Genomic DNA, 19,967 nt, shown 5'->3' on the forward strand with positions numbered 1-19,967 from the left:
AAAATACAGATCAAAATTGCAAATAAATAAAACAATGCATATAGCTGATCCTACCAATTCCTTAATAATTCTTTTTAATTTGCTAACAAATTAGAACTGTTTTGTTCTCATAATTTGCAAATTTGTTATCTTATTTATATTCAGAGTTGGTAAAAACATAACAAAGATGAGATAGTCATGTGTTATATATCGTTGGAAAGGTCTCGGTTAGTAAAATGCAATGAGCAAATATGTTTCACTCAGAGGCCAAACTGCAGTGAGTATTATTGTATGAAATTCCCACTGACACACATAATATAATAAACAGAAGTGTCTTTTTGTCACATTTTTCCTTATTACTTTCTGTAACTTACAGCAGATGATCCCAATTCAAACGAGCCCAAAAAAAACATATAAGTATATCTTGAAATATTCTGCAAAGAGTGCACATGGAAAGATGATGCACAAAAGGGCACTCAACACACATTTTGTGTGTGTGTACATGTCTGAGGACTTTGTGTGTGCAAACACATCCACATATGTGCTTAATGTTTCTGTATTTTGTAGTGTAATCCATTCATTTCCAATGGCCGGTCATTTTTGACCGGGAACACAACAGGTGTAGCAAAGTGAAATAAAACCAATAAATGTAAAGAAAATGGTCCAATTTGTTTTGTGTGTGTTTTCAGATACCATATGTGAACAAAGTCAGTGAATTTTATTCCAATTGGACTGAGTAAAAAGAAAATTTGTAAAATAAAATAAAAAGTCGTTGGGGTCAAAATGACCGGAACACAACATAAGGGATAAGAATAGTTCTAACTTGCAAGCACCTCCTTCTTCTGAGTTGTTTCCCCAACAAAAATAAAATATTTTTCTTTATCATTTTTATTATTTAAAGTGTATAAATATGCAAACTGATACAAATTAGAACTTAATGTTGGAATATATTTTCAAATGTTTCTTTATTCTTTGATAAATATGGCAAATAAATACATACAGGCATAAATGCATACATATATACAAGCAAAGCAGATGTAGCCATCAAGAAATGTTACAAAAATAGTGTATAGATTCGGCTCCTACAATAAGAGCATAGAAATAAAAAAATATACATAACACTATTAAATCAGCAGCATACATTTGACTTAAATGATCAGACAGAGAAAATAGCTCAGTTTAGGCAAGATTAATCATGATTAATCTATTTCAAGTTTTCTTGGTGACCTACACTTTGTAAATAGGGCTTTTGACAGATCCAGTTAGTTAGGGGTGGGAACAGATGGGGTAAATTTTCACTGCCCTCCTTCTATATCTTAGTGTAACTGAGTTGGGCTTCTGAGGTACATCAGGGCCAAATCAAGATTGTAATTAAGCCTGTGTGCTGATGTCCCCATTACCTCTTAACTCCTTTCCAAAGAAGAACCAGTTATCACACACACCATTGTAACTACAACTGTACACCTTCCCCAATTTATTGGAGTTTGGCAGATGGCCTTTCGCAAGAAAACCTACAAGCCATATAACTGAGGAAGAGGAAGTCATTGTAGAATCAATTTAAAATCATTTGTACAACTAAGAAACCAAAACCAAAAGATTAGGTTTAATACTATATCAACATCATCAAACAGTGCAACAAGAAAAAGACCCATTTTAATTACGTATTTGGGTGAATCTCACGAAATCGGTCAAGAACAAATAAAATAAATTTCACCCTAAAATCAAAAGAACTTAAATATATTTTGCTTTAAAAAAATAAAGCCTATTTTAAGAACAAATTTGGGGGAGAAATGTGCCACATTGCAAAAAAACTTAAGGGTCTTAATATAGGTTTAATTTTCTTTTATGCAAAATATTATTAATGTGTTTTTGATTTTGGAGTAAAGTGTGACCTGGCCATGTTTTTGTGAGATTCACAAAAAATTATTAATATTATTAAAATATTTAAGAAATACATAAAGAAAGATGTAAAGACTTGCCTCATATAAGTAACGCTTAGATAAACTTTAGCTTCCTTAACTACAATCACACAAATCTAAAAAAACGAGTCATAAAACTCAATAAATAACTATAAAACTATTTGGCGTACGATTCAACTAAATCTAGAAACACAACTTAAATGTGTGATTAATGTAGTTTTTATACTGTTTGATTATATTGTACTTAACATGTATAAAATCCTGTATCAACATTCTGTAAATAAGTGATTATTGTTTACTGGGAAGACTTGTTATTGCAGCATTTTTTGTATCTTTTGTTCATTTAAATTCAACGTCTTTGATTCATGTTAGTTTAGTTATCCGGATGTGGACGAACAGCGAGGAAGGAGGGATGCTGGTACCGTCTTTAGAGAGGAGATGGATGTGACGATATCCTGCGAGAATGAAAAAACAGATGCTCAGTTTTCTCCACACTAGATATATTTTTGTGCATTTCAGTGGAATGGATACGCACCTGGCTGAATGCAGGTGAAAGGGAGAGTGAACTGCCCCACAAAGTCGTTCTTTGATGTTTTGTCATAGTCTTCCACGACAAACCTTACTAGAGCTAGCTCAGGAACCTGGATGGTGAACTCAAGAGTGTCATACCAAACTGGGTTAAAACCTGAGACAAAGGGGTTGATATAAAAGACATGAGAGCCCACACATAAGCTAAACTAATATTGCTATGATTAAACTATTCTATTTAATAATAGCATTATTAAAAATAAACTCAATTATATTTGAGCTAAGCTAATATGCTAAATTAGCTAACACAGTGACCACACCGCTTTTACAGAGTCACTTTTTAGCGTATACCTTTTCAAAACCTTTAGCAACCCTAACAACACTGACTACATTCCGTTTGTTTAGTCTCTTGAATGCAACAAGATCTCTGCTTTAACTGTGTCTAGATTTTCTCAGACTAGACTCAAATCCAGCCTTTACGTTTTAACTGACCATTGTTGTCAATGTATCTGGTTTCCTGCTTAGCCTGGTCCAGCGGTACGCCATGAATTTCCACCCGAACGAGCGGGTCAACAATTGAGCCCTCCTTGATGCTGATCTTGGGAAGCTGCTGACCACTGATTACCTGAGATAAACACAATATTTGCACATTTAGTACATATAGACATTATCTAAGATCAGCACACACAGAAATGCAGTTTTTGTACCTTTATAGACAAACTGAGTGGCTGAAATCCATCCCGGTTTTGGGGGAATTCTGGGTCAAACCTCTTTTCTGTGCTGCGCATGAACGCTGGTTTCAGCACATAGCCACAGCGCCCGTTCTGACTGAATAAACCATCATTTAGATCCATGTCGACCCCTGCAGTCTGAAAGTTTAGAGCAACTGGGAAGAGAAGAGAAGGCTACATTTAGCAATAAGGAATATTTACCACACCTTATATTGAGTATTAAAACTTATCTATCCTATGTAAAACAAATTTGTAGGAGAAAATGTTCAATTTGTAGGAGAAAGCATGATAATTAGCTTGTTTTAGCTAATAATTAGCTAGCAATCACATCTTTACTATGCTTTCTGATATTTCGATAGCGATATATTTAGCTTTTTATGCTAACTAACAAAGTTTAGCAACTAAGGATATCCTGACATTTTATCTCAGTTGGTAAACAGTTAAAACCACACTAGGCTGGTTAGCTGGTCTTCCAGCCTGGCAAAGCTGATGTGCAGCTGATTTAGCTGTTAGGTTAGCTGGTCTCCTAGCTTTACCAGCTGATAGGTTCCCAAAACAACTCTAAAATCATCAAACCAGACCAGTCTGACCAGCGGAAAACAGCCTGATGATCATTTAAGACCAGAAAACCACCATAGGTTGGTTTTATCAGCAGGGATACACTCTCAAGAGACCTAGCTTAGCTAAGCTAGCTAAACCATTATCTCACTGATTTTAAAAACCCTTAAAGGTGCAGTATGTAAGATTCAGAAACCTGTTGCTCGTGCTCGCTCTCGTGCACACACTCCATAGGGACGCGAGCGAGCGAGCATGGACCAAAACAATGACGTAATGTACAAAGAGACAACGTGATTCACTGGCATCATGCTGACAGATGAGGTAGCATTAATAAAATTACACAGTTATGATTGTTTTACTACAAATTTGAGACTGTATATTATATTTGACTCTCCAGTGCAGGAACAGGGCTAAAACAAAGTGTGGATATAGGTCTGGCTATGCGAGACTGTAATCACGTTTCTTTGCATGATACATTGACTGCATTTATACGATGTATAACGCCTATGTTAGCATTAGCTAGCTAGCCAGCTTTATCAATAGCTGTTAGCTAAATTTGGTGGATGATGACAGTAGCTGTTTATAAAATATGCCTTATATATTATAAATATGTTGACAATCACAACTTTCATTCTGATATATCGATGTGCTATTGTTTTATAATAATAGAATGTATATATTTTCTGTATAACTAAGTTACGTTACATGAATGAATGGGTCTTTTTTTGCATTATCTTGAATATTGTCTAGCATTCATTTCATGTGTTATTGTAGTTTAGCTAAAATTACACAGATCAATCCTTACGGCACTATATTTCACATGCTTTGCAGTTATGTAAGCTTACCTGTCCAATAAGAAGAACGCCAATTCAGGGTCGGTTTTGATCCCCAAAACCGAACGAAGGTCCATCCAGGAATCAAATGCCCTGCCGATGTTCACTCTAGTTTTCGCTTGACCATGATCATGTTTTCGCTTAGCCAGACGGGATTCAGTAGATAAATGTTTTTTTTTTTTTTTGGCTTACTCAGAGTTTGTGTAGGAGTCGGTGTTGTGCTGGGAGCCGGACGTTTGCTGGATTCCATCTCTAAGATAACGTTACCTAGTGTTGCAGTTTGTTGTCGCTGTTGAATAGCGGAAGAGAAGCGATTACTGAGGCAAGGCTCTCAGGAGCGCGCATAAACGTCACATCCTTTGGATTTTCCCGGCAAAAGCAACCCGCTCCCTTCGCATGGCTTTTATAGGCAACCTAGAAAGTCTGGGAAGGGCTCATTTTTTTAATTTGCATTACAAGCCGTTCACACATTGGCAAAAAAAGGGCGAATATTACATGAACATTTTTACATATTGCACCTTTATAGACCCTGTGAATTCAAAATTAAAGTTTTGCTGCTTTTAGTCCATATCTATTAACTTTAAGGTAATCTACATACTAGTGTACTTCTAAAAGTTGACAAAGTTAGTTTTTAGAAGATACAAGCATTTAAAATCTGCAGGTTCTTTCTTCTGGCTAGACAGACCCAGGCAGAACCATGATGTCACATAGAGGTTGAGAAAAGCACCCTCCCCCTACATCTGTTCAGCACACATGACTGTGTTCTAACCCGCGCTGATGATGCCTTTGATGATGCCTTTGCAGGGCACTTCAAAGGGAGCACAATCCATGCTGTAGGGTCGCTTGCTTCTCATTCATCTGCATTAACTTGCACAATGGCTCCAGCCTCGTCTTAAGCAAAGACAGCAATGTGCTGCATGTGTTTGTGGGCTGATTATGTAGTAATGTGGTCAGTAAAATCATTGTTTCTCAAACCAGTGGAAAAATGGTCAGATTTGGTATTGAGGTTTCTTGAGTTTCATGGTATATGTGTGTGTGGCTTGGCAGGACACTGCTATGTAAACTAAAGCCTTTTGGATATTTAAAAAAAAAGCCGTTCAACAAGTCCCACCCCAGCTTCATGTTTCAGTTGGAAATATATCATCAGGTCAAAGAAAACTGCACTCGTCAAGACACTTCAGGGGGACTTTAAAACCTGCTTATACAGTCTCAGGTAGGCTCACCAATTTGGCACCCTGCATTCCACATGTCCTGTGGGTTGAAGTTGGATGAGTCAGTTCTCAGGCCACTGGGGTAAACCCGACTCAACTGACGAGCGTTATGAAGGACAAACTCTGCTCCTGTGGTATAAAGACAGAGTAACACAATACAGTTCTCTGAAAAATTCATTTCTGAGCTGTTACGAGCAGTAAGAATTGCATTTCTTTTACCTGCCTCCCTTATGTGTTTACGGGCTTTGGACTCTGTGAAGGAGGATATCTCGTAAAACTTGGAGTGAATTCGCGAATGTTTAAAGCTGCTAAACTGGACACTCTTGCAGTAAACCACACAGTCAGACAGCTCTTTAGATAGACGCTGCTTGGATTTCTAAAAACAAACAGAACAAAAACAGTCCTTAACAGGTTAGAAAGAATTTTTAACTCGCTTCCATTTTAGCTGACCACCAAGCTGGTTTCTACAGGCTCAGCTGGTTTATTTTGATGGTTTTAGAAGGGTTTTGGACACTTGTCATCAGGTCAGGCTGTGAGACCAGAAGGCCAACCAGCTAAGCTGGCTAAACACCAGCCTGGCCAGGCTGGAAGACCAACTAAACCAGCTTAAACCATCAAAGACCAGCAAGCTATCTTTTTTTCAGCAGGGATGCTAAGAACTATATGTGGCAGCTTTTAGAGTGTTGCTTCTATTTTTAGAAATGTCCTTTGTCAAATTAAGTACAAGTGTGCAAGGATTGTCAAACATTTTGGATTGAAGATGTCATAACTGCTTTTCTTATCTAACACCTACCAAAATGATTGCGGCGTTTAAGAATTGTGCTGGCTAGATCGTATAATGTGGTCTTACTGCAAACATTAACTTTTGCTACCCAAACCATTGAACCCTGGGTATTTTAGACACAGTATGCACTGTGACAGAGGACCCTTGAATAATGAGGCCAGATATCCAGCGGGCTTCATCTTACACTTCAATCGGTTGGACTTGTCCTTGCCAACTTGCTGTGCCACCTTAACATGATATGCAACTTGCCTGTGGTGGCAAAGCCTAGATCTGGGCTAGTAACCAAAAGTTCAAACCCATTAACTATTGTACCCTTAAGCAAGATATTTAAAGAGGGACTATCTCTGTAGTAAGTGTCAGCTAAATGTCTACTTAGTAATTAGTCTTAACAGGTTATGAAACATGATAAAGCACAAAGACAAGTGTTACAATGCAAATGAAAAGCTAAATATTCCATGCCAAATGTTTCCAGCTGATGAGTCAATGAGAGGACTGTATCTCAGAGAAGAGAACCCAAGAGGGGTGATCCCTGACTGCAGCTAACCAGAGTTCAAATAATAAAGTATCGCATAATAACGACAGTGCCAGCTAGTGTACACATCTGCATATCACATGGCAGAAGGCAGCAGAACATATGCCGTTTCTGTCTTATCTTTGTCTCACTCTTTCTTGGATTCTTTCTCTCACAATTGAATATTCTCAACCATTTTCTTTTTTTACAAGATCGTTTTCCCCTATCACCCTCTTTTACCTGCTCCAACTGTATATTTATCTCTGACTCACCTTTCCTGCTCTCACACTCATTCAGTCTCACCCCATCCATCTTTCATTAGCAATCGTTTCCAGTGGCTGCCAAGCGACTCTCGCCTGCCAGAATATTTGCAACCTTGGACGTGAGAAAAGCTGATCTGATTCAAATGAACCATTTACAATCCAGAGCAGAGATCTTTAAATTAGCACAAAGTATTACCTGTCCACGTGTGTAACTTTCTATGGTCGCTGAAACAAAAGAAGTCGACAGGTCTGTTATGCAAGTAGATTTGAATCTTGTAGTTAAAGCTTTGGCAGACAGGGTAAAACTGTTGCTTGAGAGCTCCAAAGAAGCCCTGATAGACTCCCAGTGAATCAAGACAGCTGTTCAGTATTTTACGAGTTGTTGGTATGTGATCAAATTTTTGAAGTAACCAAAGAAAATTTTCCATCTATAGGTATATGATGCTTTGTGCTTATGCTTTTATCCAAAGTGACTTACAAACCACTTATTACATAGATAGTCCCCCCAGAACAGTGTTACATTTAAATGTCTCTCTTATATGGCATACCCAATTAAGTCAGTCAACTCACGAGCTGATCAGTTGAATCATGTGTGTTAGATTTGGGAGACACCTAAAATGTATAGTGTTGGGGGTGCCCCAGGACCTGGATTTGGAAGCAAAACCCTGAAGCAACCTGATTTTATGAGTCTTGCTCAAAGGATTTTTCCACTAAAACAACCTAGGGTTATGAGCCTTGCTCAAGGGATAGACCTCAATGGAGAAACCTGAGGTTATGGTTCTTACTCAAGGGATAGTCCTCCTGGAACAACCTAACGTTATGGATCTTACTCATGGGAGAGTTTGTCTTGTAGCAACCTGAGGTAATGGATCTTGCTCAAGGTATAGTTCCACTGGAGCAAACTGAGGTTATGGGTCTTGCTCAAGGGATATTCCCCTTGGAAAGACTTGAGATTATGAATCTTGCTCAAGGGATATTTTCACTAAAGCAACCTGTGGTTATGGGTCTTGCTCAAGAGATAGTCCTCCTGAAACAACCTAATGTTATGGATCTTACTCATGGGAGAGTTCCTTTTGGAGAAACCTGATGTTACAGGTCTTGCTCAAGGAACAGTTCCAATGGAGCAACCTGAAGTCATGGGTCTTGCCCAAAGGATATTCCCTTTAAAGAGACTTATAATTATGAATCTTGCTCAAGGGATAGTTTCACTAAAGCAACCTGAGATTAAGGGTCTTGCTCAAGGGATAGTCTCCCTAGAGCAACTTGATTTTATTGGTCTTTCTTTACAGTACAATAGCTCAACCCATGCTGGGATTCCTACAACATTTTGGTTACCATTCCAGATCTTTGCCCTCAACTATATTGTTAACCAATTCAGTATTTAAAAACACAAGTAATCATAAATTGTGAGAATGTTTTACGAAGTGGAGATATCACTGTACCTTGTCTCTATGTCGCATACTGTTATTGTGATGATGCTCGTCGTCAATTTCAGCATTCTCCTCTTCGTCACTTGCCTCTCCCAACAAAGGGTCATCCACCACCCCATTCATGCTACCCTCCAATCCTCCGATCTTCTTTCCTTTCAACAGAATCTTCCCTTTCAAATCCTACTGACACACACACACATTTGGAGAGGATAATCTTTCATTTGCAGTAATGCTACAATCAACCAACTAATTCAGTAACACACTTCGACAGTGAACACATATTGACGTGCATATTAGCTGTGCTGGTTGAGCAGCTTTAAAAGCAAAGCTTTGCTGGTAAACAGAATGTCTGTGCTTGTCCACCAGTTAGACCAGCACCAAATCAGCAAAAGCCAGCATAAACTAGCCTAGTCCAGGATGGAAAAACATGCTGTTCTAAGCTAGTTTTGTCAGCAACATTGTCTTTCTTGTAAGTCCCTGCTGAAAAGCATATATTTCTTTTGAATATTGGTCCCCAGCATGTGATTTTCTGAATTCCAGAACAGGCTTTTTAACATCTTAATCTTAATTAACTAAATACCATGTTGGGCAACCAGCAAGACCAGTACTAAAACAGCTTTAACTATCATAAACCTGCCTGGGCCAACAAGGTAATTCAGGCTGGTCTTTTCAGCAAGGTGGAGTGTGTCTGTGGGGGATATTATAATATATATATATTATTATTGCTTACTTCAATAATTCAGCATGTCTGGGTCATATGGACTTTGATCATATGGCCATCACCCAGGTGAACAGCCAGAGAAAGTAAATTTATCCTGTAGGGGTCACAGCACTTTGAACTCTGATACAAATGTGTCTTCTTGTGGGGTGGAAACTTCAAGATCTTTGGCGAGAACTCATCTCGTACAAGATGAATGAGTACCGCTAGACGTTTACATGCTCATTAAGCCCTCAAATTAAGTGGATTTGTTAAGCACTTGTTAAAGTGACCACATGCACCTGTGCTCTCCATCTCACCTCAGGGGATGGGAGGCTGTTGGGAATCTTTCCATCTATGGTGTTTTTCAGCAGCTTGTCTCCCAAGATCTGGTTTAGGTGTTGGGCCATGACTTTCTGCTGCTCTACACTGCAGTGGTTCTCAATGGACAGGATGACAGGGTACTGCGATACCTGGAGAGGGGAGAGTGAGTGAGTGAGTGTGTGTGTTTGTGTGTGTGTGTGTGTGAATAAGTGATAGAGTGAAATGGAACACTCAACACACAAAAGCGGCTAATGCGCTGCCAGGCAGGGGTTGACTGCCTCAGATCACTTTACACGCACACATTGGAGGGCATGGTGCCCTGGCTCAGAGTGAACCTGGCCCCAGTCTGTCACACACACATAGATGCAAGCTTAAAGAACACTCTAATCCAGTTTAGAAGAATCAAAGAAAGAGAGAAGAACGAACCACTCAGTCATGTCATGGTATGCCTTCAAATTAAATCTTTAAATACCATAGTATATATCTAAGTACCATGGTAATATCATGGCATTTTGGACATGTACCATTGTATTACATGAAAATACTACAGTATGTATATGTAATATTATGGTATATGTACAGTAAATGACAATCATTCAGTACCACAGTAGTTATAAAGTGCATATAAGTGCTATGGTACTTTGTTAAAGAGAAAAAGATATATAGTCCAACTTCATGACATACTTTAAAGGCATAGTTGCCCAGCATGGTGACAACATCTTTAAAGAAGATCTTAGATGTGAAAGTGTGTCCATGGTAGACGATTGGTTCTCCGCTGGGTCCATCCCAGCAGTCCACTTCTACACAACGACAGCCACGTTTCAGGGCTCTGAAGCACACATATCCATTTCAAATATATGAGATTTTCTAGCATGTTTTATGGGTTAGGAAATGCCTCTTTGATACAGTGGACTAGAAAGAATGTGTCAAATAATTATTGTGATTTGCAATGATCTTCATGTTGATGTGTCCAAAAAATTGGTCTTTGAAACCAAATGAGTACCTTATATAGCCCTCCACGCTGCTCTGTCCTCTGATCTGGTCTTCCAGGAGGTATGTGTTATGAGAAGAGGAGATGAAATAGTGGCAGAGAGGCTGAGTCATGTCCTGGTAGAGCTCAACCATGGCAGGATTGAAGATGGAGCCCTCTGCCGAGCTCAGGTACATCAGGAAACCATCGATCGTCATTACTTGCATCATTTTTGCTAGGGGTAAATAAATAACACCATTTAAAGAAAGAAGTCAATGACACAAAACCCAGCATTCAGAGTTCTAAGACTTGAGGACTTTACCATAAGAAACAGCAAGAACTAAGAGTTGCTGAGTTTCAAGTTGAAATTAAGGTTGGGCTGGGTGAGAAGAGAGAGAAAACCAGAAAAGATGGCGGAAAAATATTAATGGAATTTGTTGATGTAAAGTGAAATGTAAAATTGGAAGTCACATAAGCATGAAGGAAATATGAGTGAGAAAAAGTGTTAGCTGTGCTTTATCGCAAATGTATCTACCAGTGTCTGACGGTTCATAGTGTTTGATGAGCTCAAGCGCGTACTCCTGAACACCATCCTCATGTAGCTGTTCCTCCCGAAGGAAATCTTCAAGATCTTGGAGTGTGAGTTTCTGCCCGTCACCCGAATATTCCTGAAACACTCGCAGGACGTCCTCGCGCTGAGTTAGCATCTTGTAGAAGTGCACAAACTCGTCATCTTCGAGCGTGCCTGACTGAGACTTGTCCGCCATCTCCAGAATGAGAAAAGTTACAAAAAGTATGAATGGGTTGAAAATGTGATTTGTTTTGGCCACAACTTAACATTTTTGGGTATAAGGACTTTTCACAAGGTATAAATGTCATTATATTTCCTTGATTTAAGGTGCACGAAGATTAGCAAGAATTTTAAAAACAACTAACTTGGAAATGAACAATCAAATATTGATAGAATTGTGTCAAGTGGGAAATCAGAGTGGCACAGCAGTGTAACCATAGGCTGCTTAAGAATGTGCCATTACCGTGAAAAGATGCAGGGCATGATGCTCATTCATGTCCACGTTCATCATCTTCAACAGATCTCTGACCTCCTTAAAGTTCATCCGTCCATCCTTGTTTTTATCTGCTTTTTTAAACCAATCACAGATCCACCTGGAAACAGCACTTAAGGGAAAGCCTCAGATCTGCTTGGAGAAAACAGTGATATAAGTAGCTCAACGTAATGTACCCAAATTGGAGATGTTCCAAGATAAACATCCTTTATTGCTCCTGGAACAAGGTTCCTTTTAACCAACCAATGATCTCTTGATTTAAGGGATAAATTTAAAGTTAGGCTTAGAGTTAGGGCCTGGAACAACACTGACTTCTAATTTTAGGGTAAGGGCTATGGGCTTAATGTGTTTTACCCTACTGCTGGGTAAATCAGGTTGTGTGACATGCAGTAAAACCAGGTAAATGAGGGGGGTGGGGCATTTTTATCTTATGGACAATACATGTGTCCCAGTGTATTTAAGTGTCCTCTTTGCCTTTTACACTGTGGAAAACATTTGTGTGTGTCTAAGATAGACAGACAGTGGAATGATAGACAGGCAGATAAAGGAACACAGTAAAGGATACTGGTCTAGTTTCTCTCTCTGCCCCATGTTCTCCAGGTTATCGAGGAGTTTGCGTATCCCTTTAATCCAGGACTGTGCCTCCTCCACCGATTCAGCCACCAGGTCCAAGTTACCCCGTCGACCCCGGAACACGAGGGTGAAGCAGCGGTCGGGCGGGAACTCATCAGCGATGCTGAGCAGAACCTCGGATTGGTGGCCTTCTCGAACGGCCTCCACGTCACTCACAGAAACTACACGTACAGTACAAGATACAAACAGACGGTTACCTAGCTATCAAAATGGGAAAATCTCGTTGTCTTCTATAGATCTTAAATATGAATCATTATAATGAATATAGACTAGCCCTAACCAGAGCTGGAGTCAAGACCAGATCCAGACAAAGGCCTAACTCAAAGACCTAGACTCAGACCACGGCCATGTATATGTGACCTCAAGAGGTCTCAACAACAAGACCATAATATCAAGACTCCAATTCTGACCCTAACCCAAACTCTAACCCTAAAATACAACTTCTGCCATTTTTAAGAGTGAAAAAAGACATAATTTAGTCTCTTTATGGACAATTATTCCTTTTGAGGAAGTTGTAGCCAACTTATAGGGCAGGGGTTGCCAACCTTGCTCCTAGAGAGCTACCTTCCCGCAGAGTTAGATGCCACCCTAATCAAACACACCTGAACCAGCTAATAAAGGTCTTCAGGATTACTTGAAAATTACAGGCAGGTGGGTTGGAGCTGAACTCTGCAGGGAGGTAGCTATACAGGAGCAGGATTGGCTAACCCTTTTCTAGGGGCATTTTCTCACCAATTTTGTCCCTAAAAGTTTACCTAGGTCTCCCACAGCTGCCATCAGCTATCATCAGCTTGGTAACTAGAGTTCTAATTGTTGCAAAGGACAGCTGTGCTATCAGTACATTTTATTCACACCTTTACAACACATTTTCATGACTAGTACCCCCAACACTGCACATTTGAGATGTCTCAATTTGACACACCCAGTTCTGCTCATGGAGCCTCTATTAACAAGCTAATGAGTTGAATCATGTGTGTTAAATAAGGGAGACAAGCAAAATGTGCAGTGCTGGGTGTACTCCAGGACCAGGGTTGGGAAACACTGCTCTACACAATGATGAGAGATGTCCACTGTACTGACATTTACAACTGGACTACATTTCTGCTTGGGGTAGTGGTGTAATCATTAAAGATCTGGGCTGGTAACCCAAAGGTTGTTGGTTCAAACATGGCAAAGGCTGATACATGAACTGTCACTATTATACCCCTTGAGAAGGATACTTAAAGGAGCAATATGTAATATATTTGCTGTACTAAAGCATACAATTATCATAACATGTTATCAGAGATTTAGGAAACATGCTAAGTTGAAATACTGGCTTCTCCAAAAACAATGCTACAGCCAGAATATTCTACTTTGAAATGTCCTTTCCAGGCCAGAATTTCTGTTTGTGTTTTGGCCTGTGTGATCCCGCCCACTGCCCATTTCCCAATAGTATTTCGACACCCCGGGTTGCCAGATTTGAAACAAGTTAGCGGGCAAACACAGCATGCTGCAGCCATGGAAGCCAGCAAATGAATTGGATCTGAGATAACAGATTCTACCTGACATAAAAAGCCTCAGCATCCGTCTAAAAAGCTCCATGACCAGAGGTGTAGTAAAACATGGATAAATATTGCTCGTTCCTGTTGCGTGTCCTCAAACTGGCAACCCAAGTGAACTTTGAGTCTGGGGAGGAGGGGGAGATAACTCTCTCCAATATTTTGAGTTTGGACTGCAGTACCCGTTTTAAACGCTTGATGTCATTGATACATATTGGTCCTTTAAGCCCAGGTTTCTCCAGGGGGACTTGTCTGCTAAATTAATCTAAGCCTTGTTAACTCTACTTACATGTGGAATGGGTATTTCCAGCTTTCTTGCTTTTGTACCAGATAGTCATGCAGTCCTCTTGTAGCCGAAAATAACGTTGCTTTTTCCATGTGCGAGATTTGATTTTTCTCATCACCGTACCCACATTCATGGACTTTAGGTCATCATCAGCCTGGATATCTGATCAGGAAGACCGTAGAGGAGACAAAGAGGGCGAGGAGGGGTCAGACGACCGGTACCACACCTGACCCAGATTTCATCACATCAATGTAAACAACACTATGAAAAACATCCCCTTCTCCTCATAAACAGATAATGAATCCTTCTCTTGTACAGTGTCTTTGTGCATTACCAAGAGACTTTACACAACACGTTTACCTAGCTGTCTCGTAATGAGAATATACAATAGACTTCTATTTTTATATAAAGCTAATTACAATCATTGCAGACTAACCCTAACCCTATTTACTTTATTTTTTTAAATCATTCTTGCCTTTGAGGACATCCCCAAAGGAAAGTTTTGTCAAATGGGGTCTAAATGGGGACTTTTATTTGTTATTCACATTATTAAATTCATAATTAAAATAAGATACTTATAATTACAATAGAATAACCCAAACTCCACCCCTCAAATGAATGTTTTGGCACATTTAGTCTCTCTATGAAGCCAGTTTTGTCAAATTCAGCTAACTTCAAGACACATTTGACAGCAATTTTGTCCCCAGAGGTATACACACTGAGATCAAGATGGCTGTTGACCTCAAAAGTGATTGTTTTGAAAAGATGATGAAATTGTTTACCAGAGTAATTTTTCAAACACACTGCTTAAGGTTGTGTAATGACGCTTGTTTTACCTGCAATATGGCTACATGGATGGCACTGAATAGATGGATAAGAAACAAATAAATATACTGTCAGCAGAGACTTAAGTTTTTTCTCTCTCCAATAGCTTTAAATGTTAACTTACGTAGGCTCCTTTCTGTAGAAGCCATATGTGACTCTGTCATTTTTTAGGCGTCTCCTGTTTTTGAATATTGAAGAGAGAGAGAACAAATGAATGTCACACTCATAGAACCAGAAAAACAACAATTAATTATACATTTAAACAACAAAAACCTTTGCACTAAAACAAAACCTCAGCCTTAAGATCAAGTTTAACAAGAACTTGTAAAACACTTTCTATGAAGTCTGTATATTTAATGCATATTAAAGATATTCATAAGGCATAATCTTTTCATATACAGTGTAACTGCAATAATACATTATAATACTTACCTATTCATGGTTATGTTATTATATATATATAGTATTACATATTATAATATAATGCATTAAAACATGCTCAACACCAAATCGGATGACTTCTATCCTGTTATACAGCATTATCATATGTTATAATGAATCATTCTCTTTAAATGTGTAACCATAAACAGATGCTATAATGTTAAATGTATTTATGAAAACATATTATAATGTGTTATGAAGCATTTTGAATACCTTAAAAACTAATTATATAGACTTCACAAAAGTTATTGCTTAAACATCTCTGATACTGTATGTATCACAGTTTAATCTGATTTATAGTCAGTAATGCACAGTATTAATACTCAGAACTTTTACCCATTTTTAAGGTATAATTTTCTCGATTCATGCAATTCACAACCCTACCTCTGCTTTCAAACAAACACATGTACACCCTCACACAAGTCTTTTCAGACTCTGGATTTCTGGCTTTAATACAGGGATCAGCACTACAACAGTTCTCTCAAGCTCTTTACTGTTTATACTGATCTCCTCTTTGTAAAACCACTCGTACTTCCCATCAGAAACTGCACAGTCATGTAAACTTGGACAAAAAAGCGTACATACAAAGAGAAAATGCTTTATAACAAAATTGCTGTCACTAGTAAGAAAATATATTTGACTTTAGCAAAGAATTCAAAATTACAAAAACAAAAGTCTTTTGTAAAAATAACAAAAATTCAGATTAAACAGAGAAAATGACAGTTGGCTACGTGCATGCTCTCCACATGAGTGTTTAAAAACTTGTTGTAACACCTGGGCAAGGTTGCCATGGAGGTGCAGGTTTCACCTGTCGTCTCAAACATGGCGGACAAAATGACCAACATCACTAACAAGTTATTAACAAAAACCCTGCTGAATACAAGTTGTTTAGACCGCATTTTAAATGTATATGTAAAGCTTTTTAAATAATTTTTGTTAGTTGGAAACTTTGTTTACATATTTATTTGGGAATATATAAAGTAATAGTGCACAACAATGGCAGAATATTCGGTAGATTATTAAGAAATAAGTGAAAACTTACTGCGTATTAATTTATAGATTTAGGTAATTCAAAGCTAAATGACAATCATCTTAACAGTACACCAACCATATACAAAATAAAAGAAGTTATATGATGGAAATGTAAATATATATATATATATATAAAAATCATTGTTTACATTTCTGGGTAACATGCGTTATTTTAGGTAGTCATGGTTGATGTTAATTTCAACATATATTAATAATATATAATTAAAATATAATTAACATTAACTAAGATTACTAAGTGCTGTGAAACACATTGTTTATTGTTTGTTCATGATACATAATACATTTATTAAAATCCATCTTTACAAACTTTATTTTAATTATAACGTAAAAATTTAGTATATTAACTATTATAATAAAAATAGAATTACTTTATACTCATATTTTAAAAATGTAATTTAAATAATAATAATAACTTAATAATAAATAATAATAATCATTTAATAATAATAATCATAATAATAATAAAGCCACTAACAAAGCAGTTGATAAGTCCAACTTCTGTCCTTAAAGTTTAATAACAAAGTGTCTATGAATTATGATTTTTTAATAGCACATACTGGAAGATACACTTACCGTCTTTGGGCTCATAGTCGGATGTTTATTTGAGCTTTGAAGAGGAGCAGATTTCAGGAGAAGCCAGTGTAATGTGGCCCCTCTGCAACAGAGCAGGACTGACTGTCCACATCTCACCACAGCTGATCGTTCCACTATACACCTCCCACTGACGCACAACAAAAACACACCCACACTAGTCTATGTTCACACAAAGGCCCACAGTAGTTGTACTGAATACACTTTCTATCTCTGCTCTATCTCTTTGAGTCGGAACATCTTTTGCCCTCTCTTCTCTTTGGCTGTGTTTGTCTTGCGTCTCTCTATACCTCTGTACAGATAAACAACGGTATGTCAGTTTTAAGGAGGAAACACAATCCTGTACATTACGTAACGATTCGAGCCTTGAGTGTTGTGTTTCTACTGAGTGACAACTAAAGGTTTTATCGACACTGAATAATTGTATCAAGCTTCAAAATGTAGCACTTCAACCACTCAATATTCCTGAGTGATTACAAAGGAACTGTTTTCAAAAAAATCCTAAATGACTGATTGGCTGATTTTTTCAAAATATATGCATATTATATTGCGCATAAAAGTTATGACTAGATATTCTAATTTTCTGTCGAAAATATAAGTGGTGCTCGCAAGTGCAAAAGTCACAGCCACGATTGCTAGGGTGGTTGCTAGAGTGTTGCTTAGTGACCCGAGTCAAAGAGGCCAACCCTAAATCTCTATGATATTCTGGTCCCTAGATATGGCTCGGGTCACTCCTGCAATGTGAATTGTGTATGTGGGGGGGTGCTTTTTTTTTGTGCGCCGGGCAAAAAATGTCGGATCGCTTACAATAGTGTACCTCTCCTCAACATGCCGCATGATTTGAGGTATCACTTATTTCCGTAGCAACACCAGTTTGCGATGAGTTACCCTTACAAAAATCAAGAAAATTTGCGTGGAAAATTTGCGCAACTTGCCACAAATTCGACACTGATTATTTTCACATGCAAATGAGCTTTGCGGCAAACTTGCAGAAATGTTTTCCATTATTGCCAAAGGTTTGCTGAAGGTTCAACACTACCGGTGAAGAACTTCAAACTTAAACTAAAATAACGAGTGGTAAATTTGTGGCAAGTTTGCACCTAGTTTGCCAGAACTCTAGATTTTTTGTTAGGGTACGCATTAAAGTTTAATACTTAAGGCCAAAGTATACTCCAGTTTTCCACGTGCTGCTAAGTGCGTGTGATGCACATTTCGTCATCAGAAGAGTACGTGTGGACTGTCCTTGTGCAACCCAGTTTTTGTAAATGCGTGGACAGTCCACAGAGTACGCGTCGCCTGCACATGCGCCTGCTCTTGACTTAAAGAGTATCATAAAACAATCATAGCGTGCATGTGTTGTACGCGTCCACATGGGCTCGCAGTTAAAAAGTATAGTTTGAAATGCTGAGAGCTTAAAGGCACGGGTATACTTAGTTTTTTTGCATTCCGTATCGGATCGAGCCCGTTCGACTGCTTTGCCTTTCAAAGTATACTCTTTTGACCACAAGCGAATACGAATTTGTTTCACGCATGCGCACTACGACTGCTTGTGATACTCAAGCCACTAACAAAGCGTGTTGAGGAAATCTGGGCCACTGTCCGCACTGACTCTGCTAATGATGAAATTTGCGTCACGCATACTATGTGCGGAGTGATCAACAACGCGGACAACCAAAGTGTACTTTGGAATTAAAGCCCAAAGTAAAGTCTTGGTCCTGGGTAGCTCAGCGAGTATTGACGCTGACTACCACCCCTGGAGTCACGAGTTCGAATCCAGGGTGTGCTGAGTGACTCCAGCCAGGTCTCCTAAGCAACCAAATTGGCCTGGTTGCTAGGGAGGGTAGAGTTACATGGGGTAACCTCCTCGTGGTCGCGATTAGGGGTTCTTGCTCTTAATAGGGCATGTGGTAAGTTGTGTGTGGATTTCGGAGAATAGCATGAGCCTCCATATACTGTGAGTCTCCGCGGTGTCATGCACAGCAAGCCACGTGATAAGATGCGCGGATTGACGGTCTCAGAAGCGGAGGCATCTGAGAATTGTCCTCAGCCACCCGGACTGAGGTGAGTAACCGCGCCACCACGAGGACCTACTAAGTAGTGGGAATTGGGCATTCCAAATTGGGAGAAAAGGGGATAAAATAATTTAAAAAAAGGCCCAAAGTATATTTCACTCAGACTTGAACACTGAATGTATGCGTTTATGACACGAGACACAAATTTCGTCGTCAGCAGAGTGCTTGAGCACTGAACTCACACAGCCCGATCTTTCTAACCATGCGTCCTCGAACGCGCAGGATGTGCATGCGCCATCTGTACTAATTAGAGGGTCCACAAGATGGCAACACTCACATTTGAGCTATTGCAGTAAAAAAAAAAAGAAGCTCTACAAGAAAATGTAATCGCCAGTAAACAATAGGAGACAAATATGGAAACAACAACAGTGGATGTGCACGACAAGAATGCGTGTGAGGAGATCAGGAGATACCTGCATTTATGTAACTTGAGTCTGAAGGAATATAAAGACATGTGTCTAAACTCCTGAGGAGAAATAGTCCAGTATCTCATAGCAGTTCAACCGCCTATGAATTAGTGCACAAAGTATACTTTGTGAAATTTGCACTGTATGTGGAACGAAGCGGCACATGGAAAACCAAAGAATACTTTGGCCTTTATGGTAAGGGATTTGTTCAAATCCCTGACACTCAAGTACGAACAGGGTTGCTGATAAGGGTGTTCAACTGGACCTTTTGTCCCGGGCCAGGCTTGAGGGAGGCCCGGAGTGGGGAGTGGGGGGG

At 38.9% G+C, this 19,967-nt stretch overlaps 1 protein-coding gene across 2 annotated transcripts; it reads right to left on the reverse strand.

The window, feature by feature from the left end:
* Window positions 1–944: 944 nt before the first annotated feature.
* plcd4a (phospholipase C, delta 4a) lies at window positions 945–17,234 on the reverse strand. Of its 2 annotated transcripts, none has more exons than XM_051694269.1 (16): window positions 17,155–17,234; window positions 15,212–15,265; window positions 14,266–14,424; window positions 12,368–12,596; window positions 11,773–11,902; window positions 11,274–11,505; window positions 10,772–10,973; window positions 10,453–10,597; window positions 9,765–9,917; window positions 8,760–8,927; window positions 5,979–6,135; window positions 5,772–5,888; window positions 3,134–3,312; window positions 2,919–3,051; window positions 2,434–2,583; window positions 945–2,353 (listed from the first exon to the last, which is right to left on the reverse strand). In XM_051694269.1, the coding sequence occupies exons 2-16, from the start codon at window positions 15,249–15,251 to the stop codon at window positions 2,262–2,264; spliced, it is 2,286 nt and encodes a 761-aa protein (XP_051550229.1). In that variant the 5' UTR covers window positions 15,252–15,265; window positions 17,155–17,234; the 3' UTR covers window positions 945–2,261. The 2 variants fall into 2 exon arrangements, with proteins under 2 accessions (XP_051550229.1, XP_051550230.1); XM_051694270.1 differs by lacking the exon at window positions 17,155–17,234 and adding an exon at window positions 15,099–15,123 and having other exon boundaries at window positions 15,212–15,248.
* Between the last annotated feature and the right edge of the window lie 2,733 nt (window positions 17,235–19,967).

This window comes from Myxocyprinus asiaticus, chromosome 49 (assembly GCF_019703515.2).
Source record: "Myxocyprinus asiaticus isolate MX2 ecotype Aquarium Trade chromosome 49, UBuf_Myxa_2, whole genome shotgun sequence".
Lineage (NCBI taxonomy): Eukaryota > Metazoa > Chordata > Actinopteri > Cypriniformes > Catostomidae > Myxocyprinus > Myxocyprinus asiaticus.

What these genes read in the sequence shown, in the direction of transcription:
- plcd4a (XM_051694269.1), bottom strand. Translation starts at nt 15,251, where the DNA reads ATGACAGAGTCACATATGGCTTCTACAGAAAGGAGCCTAC. An exon ending in ATGCCCTGCATCTTTTCACG is followed by an intron (nt 11,506 to 11,772) that starts GTAATGGCACAT and finishes CTCATTCTGGAG; the next exon opens with ATGGCGGACAAGTCTCAGTC. An exon ending in CAGATACATTGACAACAATG is followed by an intron (nt 2,584 to 2,918) that starts GTCAGTTAAAAC and finishes CCTTTGTCTCAG; the next exon opens with GTTTTAACCCAGTTTGGTAT.